The 27,375-nt window shown below is 38.6% G+C and overlaps 2 protein-coding genes across 2 annotated transcripts in view; one reads left to right on the forward strand and one right to left on the reverse strand.

The window, feature by feature from the left end:
• Positions 1–11,706, forward strand: part of GPR39 (G protein-coupled receptor 39) — a 258,592-nt gene extending 246,886 nt beyond the window's left edge. The window contains exon 2 of the mRNA XM_021009476.2: positions 11,183–11,706. Within this exon, the coding sequence (XP_020865135.1) occupies positions 11,183–11,706 (524 nt within the window). The remainder of the gene's footprint in view (positions 1–11,182) is intronic.
• The window catches only part of LYPD1 (LY6/PLAUR domain containing 1), a 36,276-nt gene continuing 12,686 nt past the window's right edge, over positions 3,786–27,375 (reverse strand). The window contains exon 3 of the mRNA XM_021009477.2: positions 3,786–12,437. Coding sequence (XP_020865136.1) covers positions 12,202–12,437 — 236 coding nt within the window. The 3' untranslated portion in view covers positions 3,786–12,201. The remainder of the gene's footprint in view (positions 12,438–27,375) is intronic.

The raw sequence follows: 27,375 nt of genomic DNA on the forward strand, positions 1-27,375 counted from the left end.
AGCAACCTCAGACTCAATCAGTTCAAAATCAAGCCTCTTACTCCCTGACCCCAACCAAATTTGCTCCTTCCTCTGAATGTACTATTTCTTTGCCCATTCACTTTATAGCTCTTTAAAAAAAATACTATTGCCTTTGAAGCTTCTCTTTCACTTTTCATTTCAATTCAATCACCAAGTCCTGTTGATTCAACCTTCATAATCTTGTGCATAATTCCATTCCATTCTATTCTCACTGCCACCACCTTTGCACTAACCACTTTGAATATTACTATAGCCTCCTAATGGGTCTTTCTTTCAACTCATCCTTCACACAGATACCAAATTAATCTTTTCTATGCATAAGTCAGATCATGTCATACTTCTACTCAGAAACCTTCATTAGTTTTCTATCATGGATGGAATAAAAATGAAACTCTTATTCTGGCATTTAAGGCTCTTTGCAACCTGGTGCCACCCTACCATTCCAGCCTTATCTCATACTATTCCCTTCAACATATTTTGTTTTTGAACCAAAATTAAATGCCCCTTGTACATATCCAATGCTTCATATGTCTTATACATTTGCTCACATTATTCTATTTAGAATTCTTCCCTTCCCAAATCTATGTCAGTTGAAATTCTGCCCATACTTCAAAAGCTTGTTTAAATACCACATTCTCCACAGTCTTCCTTAATCCTTTCAGTCAGAACTGTTATTTTTCCTTACACAGAAATTTCTTTGCATTTCACTTAAATGTTTATCATGATCTATGTTATATTATATTTACTTACATTTAAAAAGCATTCTCCCTACTAGACTGTGTAATGATTGCAGGGACCATGTCTGATTTAACTTTGTATTTTCTCCAGGGCCTCTATGTCATAGGCAGTTAATAATTCTTAAATTTGAATTGGAGGGAGAAGGGGTATATCAGGAAATGTAAGTGATGTAAAAACAAAAGATATCAGTAAAAATTAACTCAAAAGCTCTAAAAGGCTATGTAAATTGGAGTTGTTACTGCTTCTAATTAGTTGTAGACTAGGGAACAAAATAACCTAATTTGTACTGTGCATAAAAGTAGCTTCTAGTAGGAACAAGGATGTATGTGCATAAATAAATCACATGAACTATATAATATGTGGACTTTGAAACATAGCAAGCAAAATTTTTTTTTATCTTTTCTCCATCTTCATTCTTCTCAACTTTTTTTTTTGGCAGCATTTGACACTCTTTACATTCTAGGTTTTTGTAACACTGCTTTCTTCTACTTCTCAGTGAGACCATTCCTCAGCCTTCTTTGATGGATCTTCCAACTATAGGTATACCTCAAGCCCTCCCCTCTTTTCTTATTCTTTTATTTGACCATGGAAGAGATCTATTTATCTAGCCCTAGTCTTTCTCCTGAGCTCCAGTCAATCCTGCATCACCAAATGCCTATTGGACATTTTGGACTAGATGTTCTCTAAGCATTTCATTATTTTTCACCCTAATCCCACCCCTACTTTGAACGGCTATACTGCTGTCATTTGGTCTCCTGGACTAAAGTTTCTTTCCACTCCAATCTACCCTCCACATAGCTGCCAAAGATATTTTCACTAGGGCCTGGGGCTAACTATGTCACCCTCCTGCTCAGTGTACTCCGTTGGCTTTTTATTGCCTCCAGGATCAAAAGTAAACTTCTGTTCTGGGCACTGAAAACTCTTGGTGAGTTTGCCCCTTTTTATCTTTTCAGACTCCTTATATAACCTGCACCTGCACTCCCTTCCATGGACTCTGTAGTCCAGTCATCCTGGGCTTCTTTCTGTTCATACATAACATTCTACACTTTTGACTTTGCACTGGCCGTCCCTCCTGTGTAGGATGCTTTTCCACCTTACTTCCACTTCTTATAATTTCTGACTTCCTTCAAAAAAAAAACTTAGCTTAAGGTTCAGCTTCTGCAAGAAGTCTTTTCCATGTCTCCAACTGCTATGCTACTCTCTTCCCCTTTAAGGTTACTTGTATCTATTTTATGTGTGTCTTATAAGTAATACATATTGTCTCCCCCATTTGGAAATATATGCTCCTTGAAGGCAGAGACTATTTTTACTTTTTTTTTTTGTATTCTTAATGTAAGGGGCACACAGTCACAACTTAGTATTTATTGGTTTTTTTTAAAAGAAAGAATTGTATTTGTAAGAAAGAAAATAGTGTATTGGCTGTGAAGGATTCTTTCTAATAGGAACAATGCAGCATGACTTATTTAGATCATATGACCATTTAAAACATCGCTCCTTATACCTGGTTCCTCTAATTCTCTTCTCTGCCCCTTTCCCTCAAAATACCTATACATAAAAGCTTCAATTACTGGTGCAGCCTTGAATCTTAAAGAAATACTGTTTTGTGTTTCATATTTAGTGTGATTGTGTTCCACGTGATTGTTGTGGTTTTTCAAACATCTCTGACCCTTTGTGACCCCATTTGGGGTTTTCTTGGCAAAGACACTGGAATGGTTTGCCATTTCTTTCTCCAGCTCATTTTACAGATGTGGAAGCTGTGACAAATGGGTTAAGTGACTTGCCCAGGGTCACATACACACCTAATAAATGTCTAAGGTCAAATTTCAATTCCTGGCTTTCTGACTCCAGGCATGGCACTCTATCCACTGCATCACCTAGCTGCTCATTCCATACTATAGATACACACAACCATTGTTAGGTACACCAGGCCTAGTCTAGCCTTCAAGCCACAAACACTAGAAGTGTGATATATGTAATGTGGAGATTATATCGGTCTGGAGGCAAATGACCTGGGTTTGATTTCCAGTCCTCTGCTTAATACCTGTATTACCTTGGGCAAGTCACTTAATATCTGAACCTGTCTCCTCACCTGAAAAATAAAGGAGTTGGATTAGATGACATCCAAAATCCCTTACAGAACTAACCTGATGATGCTGGACTGACAAACAAAACTGGGTCCAAGTATGGGCTCTCACTTGAACAATCATGTGCCACTCTACATCATCATCTAAGTTTGCTGGGCCTGGATTTTGTATTTATGAAATGAAGTTAATCTATAAGATCTCTAATGGCTCTTCCAACTCTGAGCTTCTTTGCAAATCTTAGATCTTTCTCTTGGCTGGAACTACAGAGCACGGAGTGTAGTCAACCCCCTTCATCACCAACTTATGTTCTCCCTACTCCCTCTCTCCAGGAGTCCTTCATTAGTCTGGAAGGTCCTTCTAAAACAGCCTTCTGAGCTTCTTTGGACTTGGAGGTATCTGGTACTCAGTCTACAGAGCTTTCCTATGCCTCAGATTGTTAAAGAAATGGAAAGGGAAAAGAGGCAGAGTTTTCAGGGGAGCTCCCACTTGGCAAAGTTTGGGAATAAATCACAAATTTGCTCCTCTGCAAAAGGTCAAAGAGTGGGGTGTTTCCTGCTGTTAACTGGCTATAGGCTTTTTGTCACACTATTTCTTTCTGGGTTTCCATTTCCTCTTCTGTAAAATGAAAGCTTGGTGTTGATGATTCCAATAACAACAACAATAATAATGACAATAACATAGTTCTTATTCTTTGCAGCTTAACATGGAAATTGATGCAATACAATTCCATTAGAAACTATAAATGCATATTGCAATTATTAATTGGGGTCTGTAAGTGTGAGATAAAATGTTGGGATGATAGAAATTAGTGCCTAGCTGTCATGTTTATCAATTAACACCCTCTGGCAACACTGTTGCATGACACCATTACACCTCCTCCCCTACCCCAATTGGGATTTTTGACATGTCACAGTTGAAGAAACATTTCCTATCAGACTGAGAAAAAGTTGAAGTCCTTTATAACTCTACCACACTTGAGAACTTTAATTTCAGGACAGCATATACAGTGCTTTACAATAAATTGTTTGCATAGAAAGTCACAAAGCTATGTACAAGAGATCCACATAGAAAAATATTTATTTAACAGATTCCAATTGATCATTTACCATGCATGATTAAAGAGATGACAGGGCACTAGATAGCAATTGCCCCCAATGGCACCTACTTCTAGTACAGAGGGGTATCCTAAAGCTCCCAATGAGGGTTATTTATTTTATAAATGTTATCTTAACCAATTATATAGTCTTTCCGCTTGCATGGAAGCTTGCAGGTAGAGAGGAAGTAGAATAAGGTGGAACTAATATTTACTGTATGGACTCTGACTTCCCCTCAACCTCTGGCCTCAATATGGTAGATAGCACCATATTGGTAATGGAACCCCTAACTGAGCTAGATCAAATAGCTGTGGCCAAGACAGATCATCATACAGTCTATCTCCATGGGTAAAAGAAACCATCCATGTGATTAACATTTGTTTTTAAAGCTATGGGTCTGAGCTCTGTCTGGTGAATTTCAAAATTGAAATGAAAGCAAACCCTGAAATAGCTCTCTTCTGCCCCTCTTTTTTTGACTTTTAATAGGAAAAGAGGTACAGGTTTGCTTAAATAGTTATGACTGAACTAACAGATCAGAAGAGAGGATGATTATCATGTCTTTTCTCCACTCCACCCCCCCCCCAATATCACTGCCCCATTTATCATTTCTGAAGACCAGGAAAGAGAAGCAGGGGCCAATGGGAGATGGCTCCCCGATGAGACCCAAACTTCATTGTGTAGACTACACCTGTACCTTACACCTGTATCTTCAGCATCCAGAGTGTTTTGTTTCCAAAACTCCCTTGAGGGTTTCTTTGGCAAAATTGGCAATTGTCCTACCAGTTAAGATAGCTGGCCACCTGTTAGCTATTAAGAAACTTGCCTGCAGCTGATCCAATTATCTTCTTAAGCCCATCCAAGCAAACAGTGGGTGGGTTGGCAATATAGGCCTTATTGTACACTGCTTGGTTCATGGTTATTTTGGCAAAATTCTAAGAGAAAATGGAATAGAGGGGAAACAGGGTGAGGGAAAAGAAGGAAGATTAGCAGAAGAAAAGAGAGAGAATTTTTTTAAAAAAGGAAAAGAGAAAAGACTGAAGAGAGGACACCTAGTGATAAAAAAGAAAAGGATACAGGAGAAGAGAGGGGCAAGGAGAGAGAGTGAATGAATCTAAAAGCATTTATTAATCATTTCCTATGTGTCAAGCACTGTGCTAAGCAAGGATACAAATAGGAAAAGCAATACATTCCCTGCTCTCAAGGAACTAATATTTTAATTAGAGGAGACAATATTTAAGAGTATTCAGCTGCAGGGTAGACTAGAAAAGCCTGAAAATGTTAAGGGTTCAGCTATAGGGTGGAAGACAACGTTCAGAGTTTTTTAGAGTGCATCAGCAGGTCAGACAGCACGGCCTAGATGACCCAGAGTACTGATGGTAAGGCCTGGAGGACTTTGGGGAACTTAGCTAATGTTGACTTTGTCTACAAAAAGACAAAAGTTGGTTTGTAATACACTGAAAGAAAAAATGCAAAGTATTTTCTAATAAACTATGTCAATGTGGACTTCTTAAAGCTTGGTAGTTAGAAATTCCACTAAGGTTGATGTTGATAGAGATTACTTCCTGGTTCACCTTGTGACAATTTACAATCCCTCAATTGAAGGTCAGTGAGATCAAAACAAAAAGAGAAATTGGGAAAGAGCCAACACTTTTATTAAATGCATTTTTCTCTTTTTGACTCCTGACTCTTAAATATATGCTTGGTTTCCCCTGACAACTGATCTTTTAAGTGTCAGTTGATAAGTAAGTGTTCCATTACTCACTCTTCCACATGCAAGTTAATTTAATTTCTAGGAAAAAAAACATCAAACCAAAGTTGTGTATGTTAATACTCACATCCACCAATTACTCAATTAGTCCAATGGTGATTGTGTTGGGTTCCACACCAGGCTTGGTTCATTGATTCTTTATCAAGAACTGGTAGGATAATCTGGAGAAATTAACCTTAAAAGTGTGATGCTTTCTTTCCCCAACTCCTCACAATCCTAACCGTGCCAACTTTTGCTTAAAAGCACCTGTAATCAAAATGCCTTCTGATTTCTACTAATCTTTATAAATCTTTTTTTTTTAAGGCTAACTCCCAGGATAGGTGATTAGGGTTGAGAAGGAATTGAAATATTTTGTGCCTAGGGCAGGAAGAAGAGTTAAAAAAAATCTTTTTTTTTCTTGGAGTTAGCATTAGAATAAATAATATCTCTTACCTCCTTGTCCCCATTTTCCCTACCTGTTACAATAATTCTCTTTGAATTTTCACAAACCTAACCCTTTATGGTTGGAACAGCAAGGTTTAAAAAAAAACAATACCTTGGAGCCTTTTTGAGTCATACAAAGTGGATTTTCTTAGAAAGAAATCATGCGACTGCCAAATCTTTTCAGGTTATCAGAGTAACATTTGATTGGGAGCTACCTCCTTAGACTAATATTCTTCAGATCTTTCGTTACTGTTTACAAGAAGCCAATGACCTAAATATGACTCTGGTTCTGCAAGTCTTCTGAAAAACAATTATGTACTTTGGGTTTATACAGCATGTTGCAATTGAAGTGGTCCAAGCCCTTATATACACACAGGACTCTCAATATAACTTGATTCATCCCAGCAGGTCTTTCTCAGTAAGGTACCAACTAAGGGCAACTGATCATTTAAAAAGTATTGGGAGGATATCAGTAATTCACTACTTCAATGCAAAATGTTTTCCCAAGGCTACATTAATACTTTAAGGAGGGGAAAGTTGGAAATTATTGTCTCTGTTTCCAAAAGAGGTTAAGAAGGGGGATATTCCTGTAGCTTGATGTCAATCTGAGATTAGAACCAAAGATATAGGGACAGCATTGTATAATGGAATTAGCAATGGATTTATGAGAGTCAAAAGAGGTGAGGTCTGTGACTGATTCTGCCACCAACTAAGTCTGTGACTTATATCACGTCATCTCCATGGGCCTCATTTTCCTCATCTGTAAATTCAGGAATAAGATTAGACCCTCTAAGGCTCACTAACCACCCTAACATCCTTTGATTCTCAGTTGAATTAAAGGAAACTACAAACACTTATCCTCACTTAAAAGATGGGAGGAAAAAACCCAAGTACAGAGTGAGATATATATCAATGCCACCAAGTGTCAGATTGCATCGCTTAATGCACCTTTGAAGATTAAACCAAGCAGATGGATTCTAACGTTGTCGAAATTTCAAGCTTCATTGAAGTAGGTTGTTGGACATCTGCATTACTTCTGTTTTTTAAACATTATTCCATTGAGAGGAAATCTGTCTTATCCTCTAATAGCCCTTATCATTTTAGTGTGCTGATAAAGGATGAAAAAATGAAAGTAGTTAATGCAGAAAAACAGCTAAGAGGCAAAGGTATTTCTGAACTCAGAGTACAAGGTTGTTTGGAATACAATACATATTTATCGATGATTATGTTCAAATAGTTTACCTGTTTTCCATAAGTTAGTTTGGCTCTCTGATCTTCATTCAGGTTCACCCTAAAGTTTAGTGTATTTTACACATTACGTAACACAGACCAACACTTTATAGATTTTCCAAAGGTAATATACAGTCCAAATTGATTGCATTTCAACACAAATTTACCAAAATCTTTAATATGCTATATTAAAGCATGAACAAGACTATACAGCTTTGCCTGGGAGCTAGCTGCACAGTAGCTAAGAATTGGGCTGTGACCATGATACTCATTCATAAAAATGCTTGGCAGAGAAAATAATGCCTATTGTTTCAGTGCACAAAACTGAGCAATTACTTGTCTTTATAAAAATGACAAATTCTTCATAAAGGGGGCTAAGTTTCTCCCTGAAACACTAACCTTCATCACATGGCCCAAGGGCACATGTCTCATGTTTTTCATGGACTACACTTGTATACTTGATACTTAGCTTTCCTTGAAGAAAAATCACTTTTGAAAATACAAGTGAAGTTACTAATTTACATCTTTGCCAACTGGTTCTTTTGACATAGCTAGGGATTCACAAGAATACAAAATAACACAACCCAAATCTTGTGCTTATGTGTTTTGTCCTCAGATCTGGAGTCACATAATATATCTCCATATGAAAATATAGGATAAACTTATTCTCTTAATGCCAAATCCTAAGGAGTAAAGTCATGGTCTACAAGAATGGGAGGTGGAAATCTTTAGACTATGGAAGGAGCTTCTTTTAGGTCTTCCTGCTCAGAGGATCATAGGATTGAGAGCTAGAAAGGATGTTAGAGGTCATCCAATCTCTTCCTTTTAGAGAGGAAGAGACAGAGAGTACAAGAGGTTAGGTGACTGACCCCAAGGTCTTTTTTGATAATGTCCTTTGATGTATAACTAATGTATTATGTTTGTGTGTATGGCCAAGGTTAAGGGTGTGATGATGGTGGTGGAGGTTTGAGCTTGGAAGTAGTCCAAAGGGAGGAAACCCAAATGCTAGAAGCCCATCCTAAAAACTGGTCTTTGATGGTAGAGTGATCACCAATCAAGGACAATGCCATGCCCATTCAAAAAAGGGGCTTGTAAAAAAGCCCAAGAAAACAAAAAGTAGTAGTTAATACTGAAATAAAATAACCTTCATTCTCTGAAAATACCCCACAACTATGTTTTCCTCTACTAATTTCAGCTCTTTTTCCTTAGCTTTAAAATGTTGTGTTGTGTGTAACTCATAGCTGCTCTCATTTTTTCCCCCTTGGATTTCCATTTCCTGGATTGTACAACTACCCACAATGTAGTGAAACACACTAAAACCATGTATTCAATTTTTTATATTCCGGGAAATCAGTCGTTAGATGAAGATGGTTGTGCACGGGCCCTGAAATTCAAGGCTGGAGGAAAATAACCTACTTTTTCAAGGAATGTACCTTCTATTTCAAGAAGACAAACCTCCTGTCTTCTTCACAATTAATAAGCTGAATCTTTCAGGTAGTGATGCTGAGCTAGAAACAGCAACTTTATAGAAACTGGAAGATAAACAGAATACATGAAATTCCAGTGCTTCTCAAAGTGGTTATATGCCTTCTATTTCCTAAGTAAGCAATACACCCTTTCTCCCCAGTCAGAAAAAAGTGATTTTTTTAGTCCATTATCTGTAATTAGATAATTCAGCCTATGCATTATTCTCTTTCTTTAAATCATATCATTATGGTTTAATTAAGTTTCCTGGTTTTATATTTAGGATTATTGAGTATTTTGGGGGGCACTTCTCATGTAGAGAAGAAATTATAATAATAGCTAACACTTACATAGCACTTACTGTGTGTCAGCCACTCTGCCTAACACTTGACAATTATTATCTTATTTAATTCTCACAGCAGTCCTGAGAGGTAGGTGCTATTATCATCCCCATTTTACAGGTGACAAAACTAATGGTAAAAAGAAGTTAAGTGACTTGCCCAGGGTCACATATCTAGTAAGTGTCTGAGGCTAGATTTGAACTCAGATCTTCCTAAGTCCAAGCCTGATGCTCCATCCACTGGTACCACCTCAATGGAAATGAATCTTGACATCAGAAACTGTTAAAAATTAAAATGGTCACAAAATGATCAGGCAACCTATGAAATAAAGTCATCATTGACTCACGTTTTTTTCCTGACTGAATTCACTTATTCTCTAAAGACTGGCTGTTGGGTGAGGAGTGCTATTTCAGAATCACCATTGAGAACCCACCCAAGGCACACCGAGCAGAGAGAGGCCAAGATAAACCCAAGTGGGACTGCCATTTCTGGCTTTCATAAATATGTTCACTTTTCCTGGAGCAGTTTTCATTGTAGAAAATATTCATTTTTGATCTCAAACAGGAAGAGACCATGGGCAGCAATTGTTTCCCTATGGCTTGTTAGTGGATTGGTACGTCTGAAAGCAATAAGAAATCTTGCCTTTTGTTGTGTTATCCAAATGCAAAGAAGCAAAACAGCAGAAAGAAGTTTTTTGAAAAATCAAATGAAACACTTCTATGAAATGCTTCTCTTCAAATGGGAGCTGCCTCTAGGACTCCATTATCATTTCATGAGGGGGCAGCATGGTACAGAGGAGAGTTAGGAGTTCTAGGTTCAGGTCTTTGCTCCTGAACTAGCTATGTGATAATGTGAGGAAAGCATTTGGAAAACCTTGAAGTACTATAACAATGTGGATTCTTCTCCTTATGGCTAAATGTCTCCTCAGAGGCAGAAAGGACCTTAATGCAGATAAGTGGCCTTCAGCTTTCCCCTTCAATACTTGACAAGCAGTCAAGACGTTTGTTGTTAAGTATATTATAAATCGCATCTCAAGCTCCATCAGAGTAGCATAACTAACAATGGTCATATATGTAAGGGCCCTGAGAGTATATGTGAATGTATAGATGTAAATACAGCTTTTGATTATACCAGAGGGTGCTTTATAATCATAATTTATAAATAGTTGCATGAATACTCTCTCCTCCTGGGGAGTCCATTATTTTTCTAGATAATAGAACAGAGAGGGAGGAATCATGGTTAAAGACCTATGAAGGACTCAAGCCAAGTTATACAGATTTTAGGGTTAGCCATTAAAACAAATCCTCTTCTAGGGAGAGGGAGATAATGAATGGGAAAGTGCTGTGAAAACACAAAATGTGCCATAAAATGCCAACCATGAGGATGGCGAGTATTGAGCACTAAATGGCATTTGGAGTTCTTAGTGACATAAGCCATTCAAAAATCTGATTCTACTTGAATTTAATAAGAATCCAACATAATTGAGTATATGTCCATTCCCATCAAAAGGGTATATATTCTTATATACACTTCCATTCGACTTAAAAATATTCTCTCTAAGAGGAAGATTGCCAAAAATAATGCCAACTCTACATCTTGTAAAATACAAAGTCTAGTCTTTTACAGACATTGCCAAATCTAATATGGCTATATTTTCAAAAGGAAGAAAAAGGAAAACAAGAACAAACAAATTCATAGACCACATAAAATGTTTTCCAAGGATACAAATATCAATGAAACCATTTTAAAATGAATAGACATCAACAGGTATAAATAAGCCCCATCTATACATTTAATGTTTTTTTTTAATATAGCCAACTACAGTAGCCTTGAAATAGTGTTAATTTTTTTTTTGGGGGGAGGGCTAGTGGCAGAAAAATATGCCAAACAAAACATTGAAAAATTGGTACCATTTCCTAGCTGGTAAGTGCAGAACTGAGAAACTAAATATTTTATGATTTTTTTCACATGCTGTTTCTCTCTCTTTCTCTCTTTCTTTCTTCCCCTTTACACACTCAGGACTGATTGTTGTGACTCTAGCAGTATGCTGGATGCCAAACCAGATTCGAAGGCTGATGGCTGCAGCAAAACCAAAGCAGGACTGGACTCGCTCCTATTTCAGGGCATATATGATTCTCCTTCCCTTTGCCAATACCTTCTTTTACCTCAGTTCCGTCATCAACCCGCTCCTATACACCATCTCATCTCGGCAGTTCCGCAAGGTGTTCAAGCAAGTTCTCTGCTGTCGCCTGAATCTTGAGCATGCCAACAAAGAGAAACTGCTTCGGGCCCATTTGAATTCCACAACCAGTAGTGGCCGCTCTTCCCGCCCAATGATCTTCATTTCATCATTGCGAAATGCTTCTGCAAGGAGAACTAACAAGGCTTTCTTAAAAACTTTTCAGAGTGAGGCCGAGCCTGACTCTAGGCCTCAGCAATTGAGTCTTGAATCACTAGAGCCCAACTCAGAAAGCAAACCAGTGGAGGTTGCTCCAGAGCCCCATCTAGGGGCAGAGAACAACCTGAGGGAAAATGAAGCATGAATTCCAAATAAGGCAGTCATTATTGAGTGACCCTCTCCCACCCCCACAACCCCTCAGAACAAAACAAAACAAAAACGCTATGGAAAAAAAGTTGGGAGACTTAAAGTAAAGTTATCCACCTTAATGTCATTAAGTGCTGATTTTGAAAAAGTAGACCTGGTTTCTGGTAACACAAAGGGAACATACAATTTCCAATTCCTCATCTCTTATCTCCCACCCACTTTTAAGTGCACATTGAAAATTCAGTCATAGGTTGCAAAAATGTTTCTTTCTGGGATTCTCTCTCTCTCTCTCTCTCTCTCTCTCTCTCTCTCTCTCTCTCTCTCTCTCTCTCTCTCTCTCTAACACTGAGCTCTTTCGTTAGGGAGCAAAGAGAAAAAAAGAACAACAAGGTCCTGCTATATAAACATTTTCAGAAGATAACCAAGAGGGTTGAAGGAAGACAAAGGGCCAAACAAACAAGGGGGGGGGTGGGGAGGGGAGCCTCCTTCTATCTCAGCAGTGCACTGAGAAGAAGGCCAGTTTCAAGAGAAGAATGGTGGTGGGCAGCCCTGGCCTTGGCATTGCAGCTGAGCTGCCCCTTTTCTTGGGCCGGGGCCCATTGCAGAGTGAGGATTTACAGCAGCTGATACAGACTGAGTTCAATTTCCCTGGGGAGCAGAAGGATTGGTATCCAGCTGAGGCAATGAGACAGGCAGCAGACGATGCACAGGACTTGCGATACAGAATTCCTGGAACACAAAACCAAAAGGCACTTCCATGACATGTATTGACTAAACAGCAAACCTGAAACGTACAAGTCTTTCCACATTGCCCCTCCCCCCAACCCCCATAGACCTACTGGGCAATTTGACCAAGTCATTTTGAGTGTTTGGTCCAATGTGATTTCCTGAAAAGACGTCACCTTGTTTCTTCTCAACAACATCTTCAAGGGAAATTTCACTTACCTCAAACCAGATAATGTAACCAATTGAATTAAGGGCTATGGAGATCATGATGTAAATTTTTTTGTACTGTAAAACATTTAAGACTAGTGTGCTGTGTTACAAATATTGCAGTTTATTTACAGTCTTGTGTGGTGCAGAATTCAACGTAAATGTATGTTGTGTGTATATATGCATGCCTCTGTGTACTTTTAACTGCTGTCCTTAGTGAACCAGATTCTGCCAAGGAGTTGGATATGCATGCTCTTGGGACCGAATGAGCCTCCTGTGAAAATAACATCAACTTTCTCAGGCCACTGAAGGGGTCACCTGAGAGAGCTATCTACCATTTTCCTAAAGTTCCTTCATTCTCAGGACAAAAACTACAGAAAGAAACTAGGCTATTATTTGTCAGATTTCCAGTCTGAAAACAAATATTCAAAACCTGTCATCATCCATTTATATTTGGTAAGTATCTGATGAGTGCCAGGGGCAAACTAACTTTTAAACAATTATAAACACAATAGGTATGACAACTAAAAGTTATCAAATTAGATCTCCAGGCAATCAATCAACAAAATAATTTTGCCAGTTACTGAGGAATATAAACAGAAAAGCGAAACTGTCCCTGCCCTCAAAGGTCTAACATTCTAAAGGGAGAGACAATATGTATGTAAAGAATTAGATAAAGACAAAAACAAGGTAAGGGGGGAGTAGAGAATCACTACTTTCATTCAAAAAGAAGCAGCTGTGATATAGTGGAAAGATGACAATCTGAGGTCAGAAGAGATGATTCTGACCTTTACTAACTCCATGACCTTGGGCATGTCACAGCCCATGCTCCCAAAAGGCCTAGAGGCCCAAAGAGATTGCACAACTTGGCCAGTTATACAAGTAATAACAAAGTCAACCTTGGTCCTTGTATTCCAAATCAAGGGCTCTTTCTGCCTATTTAATGGTCACTTGTGGTGCAGGCAGTGGGTTGGGTATATCCTTCCTACTTTACTTTCACCTGATAGTTTTCAAAGGTTATTCAAGGAGATCACAAGAACTAGTTGGCTTTACCAAACTAGACTTTGAGTAAAGGCCTGAGAATTGGTCTAACTTAGTTCTGAGACTCACTACCAGATGTTGAATTTTTCTGTTCCTAACATCATCTATTAAGACATGGAGAGAGGTGACATTGGTCAGATGCAAGTAAGAATCATTTACCAAGCAAACTTTGCTTCTAAGATGAATGAAAACCCTTTATCATGTGTAGAAATGTTACAAGATATGTCTGTGACAGAAAGGAAAAGACTATCAAATAAAAAGAAATGCCCAGCACAAAAAGCTAAAATGAACTCTGGTAGGTCCATCTCTTTGGATTAACTGAGAGTCACTTGTCTCTCTCAATCCAAGGTGTCTGGAGAGAGAAAACTCAAATGCCATCCAGCCTTCTTAAGTGGAAGGTACCACCTTCCTACCAACATTAGACACCTTTTTAACAGCTCCCAAAGACAATCCCCAGCTACATTAATAGTTATCAAAATTTAATGGAGTCAATCTCAATGCTTCAGTTTCCTTATCTGAAAAAAATTAGAGGGTTGCACTAAATAACCTGTAATCTATTTCAGCTCTAAATCTAGGATAATATGTTTAGATGATTCTACTCTTTAATGCATAACCCTAAACACTTAAAAACAACTACTTAAGGGCATTTAAACTATACGGATTACTGGTCCATTTTTTTTCTCAAGAGCAGAAAACTTTTCTTATAGGCAAAACTGCTTCTAGAACAGAGTGAAGTGGAAAGAAAATCGAACTACTGGGTCAAAACACCTGGATTCTACTACCTTTCAGCTGCATATTCTTGGGCAAATCACTTAACCACTCAGTGCCCTAGTGACATCATCTACAAACAGCAATGTCCTATCATGGAATTGCTGTGAGGAATAGAAAGCATTTTGCAAAATATTAAAGGTTATAGAGAAACTGTAAGTATTGCCACACATCTAATCCATTATCTGGGACACTTATTTGGGTAATCTGCAAGTACTGTGTGGTCTGATAGAAAAAGCCTTGGAATGAGAAGTAGGAGATTCCAGTTCTATCCCAATTCTGCTGCTAAACTGCTGTGGTGCCTTGATGAGTTATTTGACCTTTCTAGATGGGTTCCCTCATCTGTTAAACAAAGGGGTTAGACTAGATAGTCCTTAAAGTTCAGTCTATGGGTCTGTGAAACCCAGGATCAGCAAATTTAGAATTAGAAGGATCTTGAGATAACATTTCATTTAATTCCCTCATTTTGCATATGTAAAAAGTAGGATCCAAAAAGGCTAAATGACTTTCCCAAAGTCCTCTGGGTACTAAGTGGCTTTGTACTGGTAAGATCTATAAAAGTTACTATTTTGGGTAGAATTTGTTGTGAATTGTCACTTTATAAAAAGAGATATTTATACTTTTTGTGGGAACAAAACAGATACACATTATTTGGGGAATGGCTAAACAAAATGTACTATATAAACATAATGGAACATTACTGTAGAGAAGATAACTATGAAGAATTTAGGGAAGCACTTGAAGACATAAATTGATGCAGAATGAAATAAACAGAACCAGATGACAACAATATTAATGGAAATAACAAAAAAAAGTGAAACTGAGGGCTGTGCAATTATTAATGACCAAGGACAGCCCAGAAGAATAGTTGAGAAAAATGTACCTCTCTCTTTCTGAAGAGTTGAGTGTGGAATAGGTGTGAAATACTGCATGAATTGTCATGCTCAGGTAATGTGTTGGCTAGTTTTGTCTAACAGCACTTTCATTCTCACTCGATGGCCTATTGAGTAGAGGAGTAGGTAGATGATACAAGTGGGCATTTATTTTCAGAAATAAAGTTCATGTAAAAATGTAAATATCTTTTTTTTTGTTGTTTTGGTTTGGTTTTTTTTGGGGGGGGAGGGACTAGGCAATTGGGTTAAGTGACTTGCCCAGGGTTACACAGTGAGCATCAAGTGTCTGAGGCCGGATTTGAACTCAGGTCCTCCTGACTCCAAGGCCAGTGCTCTATCCACTGCACCACCTAGCTGCCCCCCAAGATATCTTTTTTTTTTGTTAGGCAATGGGATTAAGTGACTTGCCCAGGGTCACACAGCTAGTAAGTGTTATGTGTCTGAGGCTGCATTTGAACTCAAGTCCTCCTGAATCCAGGGCCAGTGCTCTATTCACTGCACCACCTAGCTGCCCCTGTTTGTTTTTTTTTAAAGAGTTAACTATTAAAGTTTGTTCCTCAGGTGATTGCATAGTCCTATGTTCAATCACACATATGCAAATTGTCCTGAAGGCTCGTGGGATTCTTTTTCTGTTAAAGACCAACGTCCCACTGTCTTGCAAAGGAATAAATATAATGACAGAGGAAAAGATAGTGCCACCAAGATAGGAAAATGTTGTATTTTCTTGACTCTCCTGCCCTGTACCAGTAATGCATCGGTTGGCTGATTCATCTATATACCATATCAAACCTTTCTGAGAGGTCTGAGGGTGGGTTAATATTGCCTGTTGAGGAAGATCTCCAGAGACCTCTGAGGTGGTAATGTTACAGAGAGGGGAGATACAATCAAGTATTGGAATGACATAAACTGAGATGCAGAAAAGGGAAACTGAATGGTTCCTTTCCTGATTTTAGATAAATCCCTCTTTTATTCTGCTTATCAAATTAAAAGAAAAATACATCAGAAAGTTGGAACAAAATGATTTTACAATATTTTCTCTGCTTTATGAATAAATTTTTCCTATCTATCAACTGGATAGTTTCATCCAATTCTTTTCTTAATATTTAGAAACAGTCACTTGCACATCCATAGTGTTATGGCCTTGGCTTGAAGGCAACACTGTTTTCAGTGAAGTCTGGATTGATTTGGTAACATGTTATCAAGTCCCAGGCTTCCCTATCAACTCCTTCCTGAAACAAGATGTTATATATTAGGGCCACATTCTAGCTAATGTGCTGAACTGATAAAGAGAGAATTAAGGGAAGTTATGAAACAGAAATAAAGGGAGATGGGGTGGAAGAAGAAGGAATGTGAAAGAGCACTTGTGTTGATGAGAGGGAGAAAAAAGAGAGAAGGGAATGGGGGAGTGTTGTGCTCAGCAGGGTTGGGGAAGCATGGAATAGAGGGCACTGACTTTACAGAAAACAGAAGGTAGGTTTGCTTTTCAAAGCTGAATTATTGATTATACATAGAAGGGGGGAAAGAAGACATGTTTTCTCCGAGTCTGAGGTTGCTTTTTTTTTTCACTTGTTCTACTTGGTTGAGTCACAGTTCCTTCACAGACTCAGATTGTTTTCTGGAGTAGATGGGAAAAACAAACAAAAATAACCCCCCAAAAAACCAAACAAACTTAATCTAATTGAACAGTATCTTTTCTTTTAGAATTTCATGCTTTTGGTAACTAAGGTCCCAGAGATAAAGACAAGTCGATCAGTTTGGCAAACAATAAGCATGTGTTAATTTTTCTGTATCATTGGTTTCGGTCAGTCACTTTCACCAAAACTAACTCACTTCTCCATCTTTCACTAGGTACTTGATTAGGAGATAGCTAATGATTGAATAAAATATTCTGGGAAAAACCTTTATTCTCTAAGCAATTGCAGGTAGTCTAAGTTCACAAACCTTGTCTCTGGCAAAGAAACATAAGCACAAATTTAAATTGTCCCATAGTATCCAAAGATAATACCCTTGGCTGCTCTTTAAAATGATCAAACCTAGCTTCCTACAATGTTGCAAAGTTTCCAGGCAGTCTCATGAAACATATTATGCCCTCCAGAGTTGGATGTAACCAAAATCATCCTGACAACTTAGCTCTTTTTCTCAACCATCTTCCTGCCCTTTCTCCCTATTCACGCCACATCTGTCCAGTTTAGTGTAACTGAGGGTGACACCTACTGTCTCTTTACTGTTTGAGCCTTGTACTGTAGTAGATCTCTCAGTGAATACTTAGCCAATATCTAGAATCATCAACATCAGATAAATATCACAGAACCATGCTGGGGAATCTAAGAAGGTGAGGAATTTGGCACCAAAGTGGTAAGATCATGATCGGTCATCACATTTTCTCTTGGAGCACAATATCAAATGATTGTTTGCCCAGTAGATGTATTGCTCAATACCTATCTACTGAGTACAAAGTAGAGCATGGTGCTTGCATCTCCCCCTAGTCCCTGATTTAGATCATTGGGTAGTATCCACATTTCTACTGAATGCCTAATTCTCATCATTCTTGCATATGAAGTTCACACTTGCAAGCAGACCTTTATTCTCCTGCCTTACATGTTACTCCAGGAAAGGTTTAAAGACCTCTCTTAAAGGTCATTTACAGAAGAACATCTGTCAAAGAAAAGAACTGCCCTGGGAACCAGGTATAGAAAGAACACTTCTGGGGGTTGGGAGGGAAGGGGACTGAGGCTATATATACATATATATATATATATATATACACACACATATATATGTATGTATGTATACACACACATACATGCGCATACACACATATACACATGTGTGTATGTGTGTAGATATATGTATCTATACACACATGTATATACACATCCATCCATCCATATGTATATATGTGTATATTCCTTCATATTATATACCAACTTTTTCTTTCCACTGTTCCCTCAAATGCTAAAACATCCCCAAAACTTTATAGCACTACAATCCTTGCTTTTGGCTTGGACCTTATATCAACAGCCACAGTGACTTGGTCTCTCAGACAGCTGATGCACCTTGGGGGGAAAACAGGGAAAGGAAAACATTGGAAAGATGGAGCTAATTTTTGTGGCTGAGTCAATCCTGCAGCAACCCCAGAAACATGGGTGGGGGATGGGGTGGAGTGAGTTCAGTAAGTAGCCTTTAAACTAATTGCTTTCAGCTTCTCATTTAAGTCAAAGTCTCTTAAGAAAATATGAAATTAAGAAAATATGAATATATCCTATGGCAATGCTTCTAAAAGGAACCTAAATCTGCTTTGCAATAGATGGTTCCCAGTATGTTTTGGAAAGCCTCATGCATTTTTAACTTTCTGGGTCTTCACTCAGAGCCTGAAGGTGTCTTGTTTTTACAAGAGGATCATTTTTGCTTCAGTAAACATTGTCTTCCGTGAGAACCCTTTTCACCACACAGGTGAGCCCACTGAATTCCTGGGATCTGGAGAGTCTGTTACATTTTCTGCTTCCAAAGTTTTATCCCAAGCTGTATAGCTTAAGGGTTGGAAAGGTGGTCATTCCTTGGCTGCAGCTAGGTGGCACAGTAGATAGAGCACCAGGCCTGGAGTCTGGAAGACCTGAGTCCAAATTCAGGCTCAATTACTAGCTGTGAGGCCAAGGGCAAGTCACTTAACTCCCTCTATCTTAGTTTCTTCAATGACAAAATGGAAGCGATATTTGCACCTACTTCCTAGGGTTGTTGTAAGGATCAAATGAAATGTTTGTAAAGTGCTTATTAGCACAGCACCTGGCAAATAGTAGGCACTTAATACTTGTCTCTTTCCTTCATGAAAATCATATCCTTAGACACACACTTTCAGAAATCCTACATAATGAGTCTATGATATACATGTACTCCTGAAACCATCCCAAACTACAGTTTTAATGAGAATGTGCTTAGTAATGCCTCTGTCAAATTCTCTATCTTTGATCATCTATTTTCTTATGGAAAATGCCATTTCTAGAAAAGCAGTCCATGACCATTGTCAAAAGGAGAACCTATGAGTCGAAATCAATTTGATTGAACTTAGGTGAATCTTCATTTCTTTCTTTGGGTATATTATTCCTTGCCTTTATTGACCACTGCTATACTCCAGACTTACTAGAGACTTTAGAGTCTGGGAAACAGAATGGGAAATATTCCTTCTTCATTAGGTAAGCAGAGCATCTTTGAGTAAGTGAACAGAAATTGATGAAGCTACCAATAAAAGGCCCCTAATAAGAAGAATATTGTGCTGTTTTTGAAAAGAGCATGATACAGTAGAAAGAACACTTTAATTTATAATATCTGGGTTGTAAACTTGCCTTTGACCCTGAGCTGTGCAACCCTGGGAAAGCCCAATTTCTCTGGCTCTCAGGTTCCCCATTTATACAATGAGGGGGTTTGGCTATGGGAGCTCCATGGTCCTTTTCAATGTGAATATTATTCTATGATATTTCTTCTACTTCCTATTCTATTTTTTTAAAAATGTCATCTAAATTAATATTGTTCTAATCAATTTGTCTTTAGGTGTTTTCCAGAGTAGAAACAGGGCAATGGATATGATGACATTTCAATGTGACTTTCAACTCAAAGGTTTTTAGTAAAGATGCTTTGTTTCCAGATAAGACGTTGATAGTAATGGTAATAGGGCGGGAGAAAGATGGGAAGCAGAGAAATGACATCAGCTGGAGATTTCTACATAAGCTATCACTTAAATAGTCCCCAGAGAACCGAAGGTCCCTGAAAAAGAGGTGATGGGATAGACAACTCAAAGATGAAATATTAGGCTATTTCTAGTAGCTATGTGTGGGCGTAGGGTATACCTTTACAAAGTTCTGCATAGAGCTTTTACTGGGTCTATAGTATATGACCATTACATAAACTTAAATGTTCCATGACTATAGTTCTATTATATAAAAATTATATGAATATAGGGATAAGGATTGGATCCATGATTTCACTGGTATAGTTAACTCAGAAGTAAGAAAACTCCCTTTATCAATGACACCCTCTCTGCAACTTGTAGTCTTAACAAATACTTAGGGGAAGCTAGGTGGTGAAATGGATAGAGTACCAGACCTGGAGTCAGGAGGACCTGAGTTCAAATATGGCCTCAGACACTTACCAGCTGTGTGATCCTGGTCAAGTCACTTAGCCCTGATTTCCTCCAAAAAATGAAAAAGAAAAAGAAAGGAAGAAAGGAAAAAGAAAGAGAGAAAGGACAAAAGAAATAAAGAAAAGGAAAAAAAATACTTAAAGCACGAAAGATTAAGTCACTTTACCATGATCACACAGGCAGTATGTATAGAATCAAGACTTGAACTCAGATCTTCCTTAACTTCAAGGTCAGCTTTCCCTCCACTACACCAAACCATTTCTCAATGATAAGTATGTACTTAAAAACACAAACTAATAGCTTTTGTCACTTTGGGTATGGAGGGGAGTCGTTTGGTTAAAGAATCTCAATCCTTGCTGTCACAACAATTTTAAAAGGGCAAGGAATGTTTACTGTTTCCTCTATAGGAACATCCATTTCTTTTTCCAATAGTCTCCTGCTTCTGCTCATTCTTGTACAGACAGAAATTTGCAAACAGAGGCTGTAATGGTCCACTATTTTTTACCCAGTGTTACATATTTGCCTTACAAGTCCAACTTGTACGTCAAACTGCCTCTTGTGTGCATGTGATTTTGAAAGAGAACCTAATCTTCCCCTACCCAATCAATGACTAACACTGCACCATAGTTGGAGTTAAATCACATAGAATATGCTATGTGGGGATTGGTACAAGTCCTCAAAGGATAATGTTTGGATGAATTATATGCATTTTCCCTGAGCTTTGAAAGCAACTAAAAAAAAAAATCTTCGATCTGTCCCCCAGGTGCTCAGTATTTTTTAAACAACATGCAAAGAATTTTGACTGTCTCTGAATTCTAATCAGAACAATTTGAGAAGAGGAGGCTTATGAACACTTTTGCCTGGTTACTACAGTGATAGGTACAGTTTGTCAGGCATAAGAGATGCCGAAGGTTTGGGAGATAGTTCTTTTCTGAGAGTTCTTGTGCTCTGTGTTCTAAGTATTTTCTACCCTTTCCATGAAAAGCATATTTCTAAGGACATTACTCTAATTTAGCAACATGAAACTACAGGAACAAAATGAGGATGATGAGAAGGATATTTCAGAAGGCGAAAACACATTGTGGACAATGGATTCTGAAAAAGCATAGTTTTAATTCTCTTGAACATTTGTCCCATCTCTGGTAAGCTTGCAGAAGAAGAAATAAAGAGCAAATGCTAAGAAGCTACAATGCTGCCCAAGGGGAAAAAAGAAATGTTCCTTTAAAGAATAACACCCTACACACACACACACACACACACACACACACACACACACACACACACACACACACACACACTTTCTACAAACAACACATAGGAGATGAAATGATGCCTCACGAAGGCATTATTTTTCCTGGTAATCTGGATGTGTTAACTTCATTACTCAGAAGCCTTTGATTACCCCCTTTCAAAAGATTTTTTTTGTTGTTGTGCTTAATTTTCAAGGCTGTTAACCATCACTGCCAACTTAATTATAGCAAACAAACAACCCACCCATAATATATGATGCCATTTGTTAGTTTTGTTTTAGTCTCACTTTGGATTTAGGCTGCTCTGCTCGTTTATAACTTTGTAGGTGGCAATGGCTTTTTCAGAATCACTTTCTTTTCCACTGCAAACTCACTCTGTTCTTCCATTTACTACAGGAGATTCAGAGGAACAGATATTTATGACTTATTATCTCAGCATTAGCAATGCCCTTCAATGATTTATGGACCTGCTCCTTTCTCTTCTCAACTTGACATTCTTATGTTTATTGTTCTGAACTAATGACACCATGGCATTGTTTTCTGCATCCAAACTGTACTCAAATATGGAGTGAATCAAAGAGGTATCACTAACAGCCCAACTGCCACAGACAGGATGAGTCAATAGCATTTTTTAACATATGTCTATGCCAGCTTCTATTCGTCATTGAAAATGCTGTTTCTTTCCTGAAAAAACAAACAAATTGTTCACTGACATGTTTATTTCTGTTTCTTTTCATTGGTCTTCTAGTAAACATGAGGCTCATCATCATCATCATTGTCATCTTCAGAGTGCCATGTGCTAGCCACTTTCTGGTAAAAGAGACATTATATTCTATTTTTGAAGTCCCTTAATGATATGTAAGGCTGTAAAGGCCTAGGCTTAGACTCTTATCTCTTACCTCAATTGTCTACTTCACTGAAGAGAGTACTTTCAATTGGGTGTGGGGGGGGGGAAAGTAGGAAATTATTCCTTCTACTCCAGTGCTCCCTAGCAATGTCTTATCACTCCTTTGCATTTATTGAAGGGGATGGCTTCTGAATTAGAAACAGTCCTGGGAAGTAGAACGACCACTAGATTTGGAGTCAAGGGACCTGTTATTGAATCCTAGTTTAATCAATAAATAAGTATTTATTAAGTATTTACTATGTACCAAGTACTATGCTAAAGCACTGGTGGAAAAGCAAAAACAGTCCCTGTCTTCATGAAGCTTATATTCTAATAGGGAAGACTATACATATAGAGATATATATAAGACACAGAGTAAATAGAAAATAACCCTGGAAGGGAAGGTACCTACAGCTGAGAGATGAGAAAAGGCCTCTTATGGAAGGCTTTACTTGAGTTGAGTATTGTAGGATGTAGGGATTCTAAGTATTGGAGAGGAGAAAGGATATCCTGGGAATAGAAAACATTTAGTCCAAAGGCACCGAATGGGAAATGGAATGTCCTGTGCAAGGAACAGCAAACAGAATAGAAAGATATGAAAGGGCCAGGTTGTGAAGAGCTTTCAATGCCCAAGAAAAGAGTGTACCTTTAATTCTGGAGGAAATAGGGAGACAATGGAGTTTACTGAGTAGGACAGTGATATGGTCAGCTCTCTACTTTAGGAAAATTACTTTGGCAACTGTGTAGAAGATGGCTTGAAGTGGGGAGAGATGACTCAGGTTGACCATTAGGAGAGACAATGAGTATTGTGGTTGTGGAATTGGAAAGAAGGGTACTTATGTGAGAGATATTGTAGAGATAAAAATGACAAGATTTGGTCTCTGATTGGCTATGTGGGGTGAGAGTGAAAAGTTAAGGGATGATTCGGAGCTTAAGAAGGATAGCAGGGCTCTTGACAGTAATTGACAAGTTCAAAAGAGGGGTGGGTTTGGGGAGAAAGGTAAAGATAATGAGTGATGTTTTGAGCAAATAAGCTTGAGATTCCTCTGGTATATCAGCCAGGGGTGGGGAACCTGTGGCCTTCTAAGTCCTTGGGGGCAGCCTTTTGACTGAATCTAAGTTTTACAGAACAAATCTTTTTATTAACGGGATTTGTTCCGTGAAGTTTGGATTCAGTCAAGGGGCTGCATGCACTTAAGGACCTCAAGGGCCACATGTGGCCTCGAGGCCCCAGGTTCTTCACCTCTGGTATCTATTCCAAAATATCTAATATATGACCAAATATCCAATTTGGTGATATAAGGATAGAGATATTAAAGTGGGATATAAGGCCCTGGGAGTTATCTGCATAGAGATGATAATTGAACATATAGTAGCTCATGAGATCACCATGTGAGATGGCATAAAGGGAAAAGAGAAGATGGTTCAGGAGAGGACTCTGGAGTTATCCACACCTAGTGGATCTGACATGGACAAAAATCAAATGAAAAGAGACTTTAAAGGTGCAATTAGACAGGTAAGAGAATCAAGAGAGCAATGTCACAAAAATCCACAGAGAGGAGAGGTGATTAACAGTGTCACATGCTGCAGAGGGGTCAAGAAGGATTAGGACTGAGAAAAGGTTATTAAATCTTTTAATTAAGAGATTTCAGTCAGTTGTTTTTTCAGCTATGTCTGACTCTTCCTGACATCATTTAGAGGCTTTCTTGGCAAAGATACTGCAGTGGTTTGCCATTTCCTTCTCCAGCTCATTTTACAGATGAGAAACTGAGACACACAGAGTCAAGTGACTTGCCCAGGTCACATAGCTAGCAATTGTCTGAGGCCAGATTTAAATTTAGGAAGATGAGCCTTCCTGAGTCCCAGTCCCATGCTCTATCCACTGCTTCACCTTGCTGCCCAATTAAGAGATTACTGGCAACTTTGGAGAAAGAAGTTTCAGTTGAGTGATAAGATCAGAAGCCAAAATTCGGGTAGCTTACAAGAGAGGGAGAGGAAGTGGAGACACTAAGTATAGATGGCTCTTTCAAAGAGTTTAGATGGGAAAGGAAGACGGAGGAGGCACAGTAGGATATAGTGAATTACTACCCCCAAGGATGAGGTAAATCAGTATCTTTTTAGGCAGCAGGGAAGGCAAGGGGGAGAGAAAGACACATACAGAGGGAGACACATCCAAAAAAAAATCAGGGAGAGTGAGAGAGAGTCACATGGAGAGAAAGTCATGACAAAGAGACCCAGACTGACATAGAGAGGGATAGACAGAGTGACAGAGACACATAGAGAGAAGAGAGACGGAGCCAGAGAGAGACACAAATGATCAGGGAGGGAAGGGATGCACAGGAAGGCAGAGAGACACAGAGTGGCCTTGACAATGACAGAAGTTTCTCTTCCTAAAGAACTAAAGGAAAGGTGGTGATAGTAAGAGATTGTAGAGTAGGGTCTAGTGATGAGGAGAGGGAGAGAACAGAGTTTGAGGCAAATGGCTTCCATATAAGACAGAGCCTTCAGCTGAGGAGGTAGGGGAAGGAGTATTGTGGGGGGCTTAAGGAGAGAAGAAAATGTTGGGAATAGCCATGGTGGCAAGTGGGATAAATAACAATTTGGGGAGGAATGGGAGGATTACCTTATTGTAATGAAGGCATAGTAGAGATTAGAAACAAATTTCAAGTGGACCAGTCAAAAGAGCTTTGTTGCTTTTACCTTCATTTGGCAGTGTCTAAAAATGAAGGCAAAGGAGGTAGAGGATGATGGGAGTAATGGAATGTTGAGGTTGGGAAAGATACGAAGACAAGAAATTCTTGACTAAAGGACAGTGTACATAGTTCTCTAAAGGGTTAAGATTAGGAAAGAAGGATAGTATAGCCACAGTAAGAGAGGATAATCTGTGGGAGGATTGCTCCTCAACCCTTAAAGTGTGAAGATCTCTAGATTTAGACTCAAAGGGCCTGGGTGTGTATTCTGTCACCTTAGCGGTCTTCAATTTAATCTTGATGGTCTTCAGTTTCCTCATTTTTAAGAAGTGGCGGAGGGGAGAAATTGAACTACACCATTTCTGAGGTAATTTCTATTCCTTAATTTGTATTCCTTTTGATTCCCCCTTAAAGCATTTTAGAATGTAGCAGCAAAAAAAAAAAGAATAATTTTCAGGAATTCTGAATTCAGGAATTGTAGAAGAGTGGTCTCAAGTTAAATTTGAAAAAAAAAGCCTTAAATGCCAACATTTAAAAGGTATGGGAGTATGTAGGAGGGTAGGGTAGAAAGAGAGAATCTTCTAAACCAGGAGCAGTCAGAAGACCTTGGGATATATACTTAGCTTTGCCACTAACCAGCTTATGACCTGGGAAAAGTGTCACTTTATGTCTCTCAGTCTCAGCTTCCTCATTTTGAAAATAAGGGCTGGATACCAAATATTCTCCATTGTTTTTTCAGGTATTTTGAGATTCTATGGTTCTAGGTATTCTTGGAACCTGAGGATACTCCCCAAAAGGATGATGATGATGATGTTGTTTGGTTGTTTTTCAGTCATGTCTGACTCTCCAACTTCTCCAGCTCGTTTTACAGATGAGAAAACTGAGGCAAACAGAGTTACATCATGGGATGATTCACAAGCTTTCTTCCCCACTAGGCCTTATAACACAGGGCACCCTGCAGTTTTCAACTCCTATGCTCAAAACCATTGTCCATAGGTGTGAGGATTGCTGGAGGTAACTCTTTGTGAAGGAATTTCCTTTTTGCCCAGGAAAGTGCTGACCTAAGGTATAAAAGTTCCAAATAATGTAATGATTTTGCAATTTAGAGTTCCTCTACAGGCACAAAAACCTTCCAATGATGACATTATCTGAGTGGTGACATCTTCAAATGGGTGTGTGTGTGTGTGTGTGTGTGTGTGTGTGTGTGTGTGTGTGTGTGTGTGTGTGTGTGTTGTGTGTGTGTGTGTGTGTGTGTATAAGCATTCGTAACCACAACTGTTAACTCCATACATCTGCATCCATCAGCTGGAAACACTTCTGTTCAAAATAACAGCTGGTTTGGCTTGTAAAGCACACTGAGAAATACTAGGATTTGGGAAGAGTTTTATTTTACAGTTGATCCATAAATGACAGATATTACTAAAAGGCATAAGCTGTGGATGTTACTATTGCCATTATGGAGCAAGCTTAGTGCTTAACCTCCCCCAGTACCATTCTAAAGCTTAAATGTACTGGGGGTTCGTAACTCCCTTTTCCCAGTACAACCTCCTTAAAATGGATATGCTCAGTGATTACAACAATAAATCCACCTGTTTTAATCTCTACCATATTTCTGAACTAGATTTCACACACAAATGTATACACACTTGAGTGTATCAACAGTTATCAACTTTCAGTACTCACTCTTGGTGAAGTCAGGGTGTTGGGTGGGTTCTGAGAGCAGGGTAAACTTAAACAGTCCTGTTTAACACAATTAACGGAGACTACACAGAAATACTAACAAGCTTAGCATCAGCATTTAGGAAATCACTGGCCTGGGGAATACGACACAGAGCAAGTAGCCAGAGAACCTCCACTGTCCTCACCAAACTCATTATGCACACCAAGTAAAGTTAACTGTCAACCCCACTTCCTGACTGGTAAGGATAAGAAAGGCATTTGGTTTTTCTTTATCTCTAGACCCATGTTAAACTCTAAAAAATAAATCACAAACACCTGTGCTCAGCACCCCACTCCTAACTTGCTCTCCCTTACTTAAAATACCTGCCTGCTGATTTGTTTCATCTGTCTTC

The sequence above is a fragment of the Phascolarctos cinereus genome, unplaced genomic scaffold (assembly GCF_003287225.1).
Source record: "Phascolarctos cinereus isolate Bilbo 61053 unplaced genomic scaffold, phaCin_HiC Scaffold_726;HRSCAF=1367, whole genome shotgun sequence".
Taxonomy (NCBI): Eukaryota; Metazoa; Chordata; class Mammalia; order Diprotodontia; family Phascolarctidae; genus Phascolarctos; species Phascolarctos cinereus.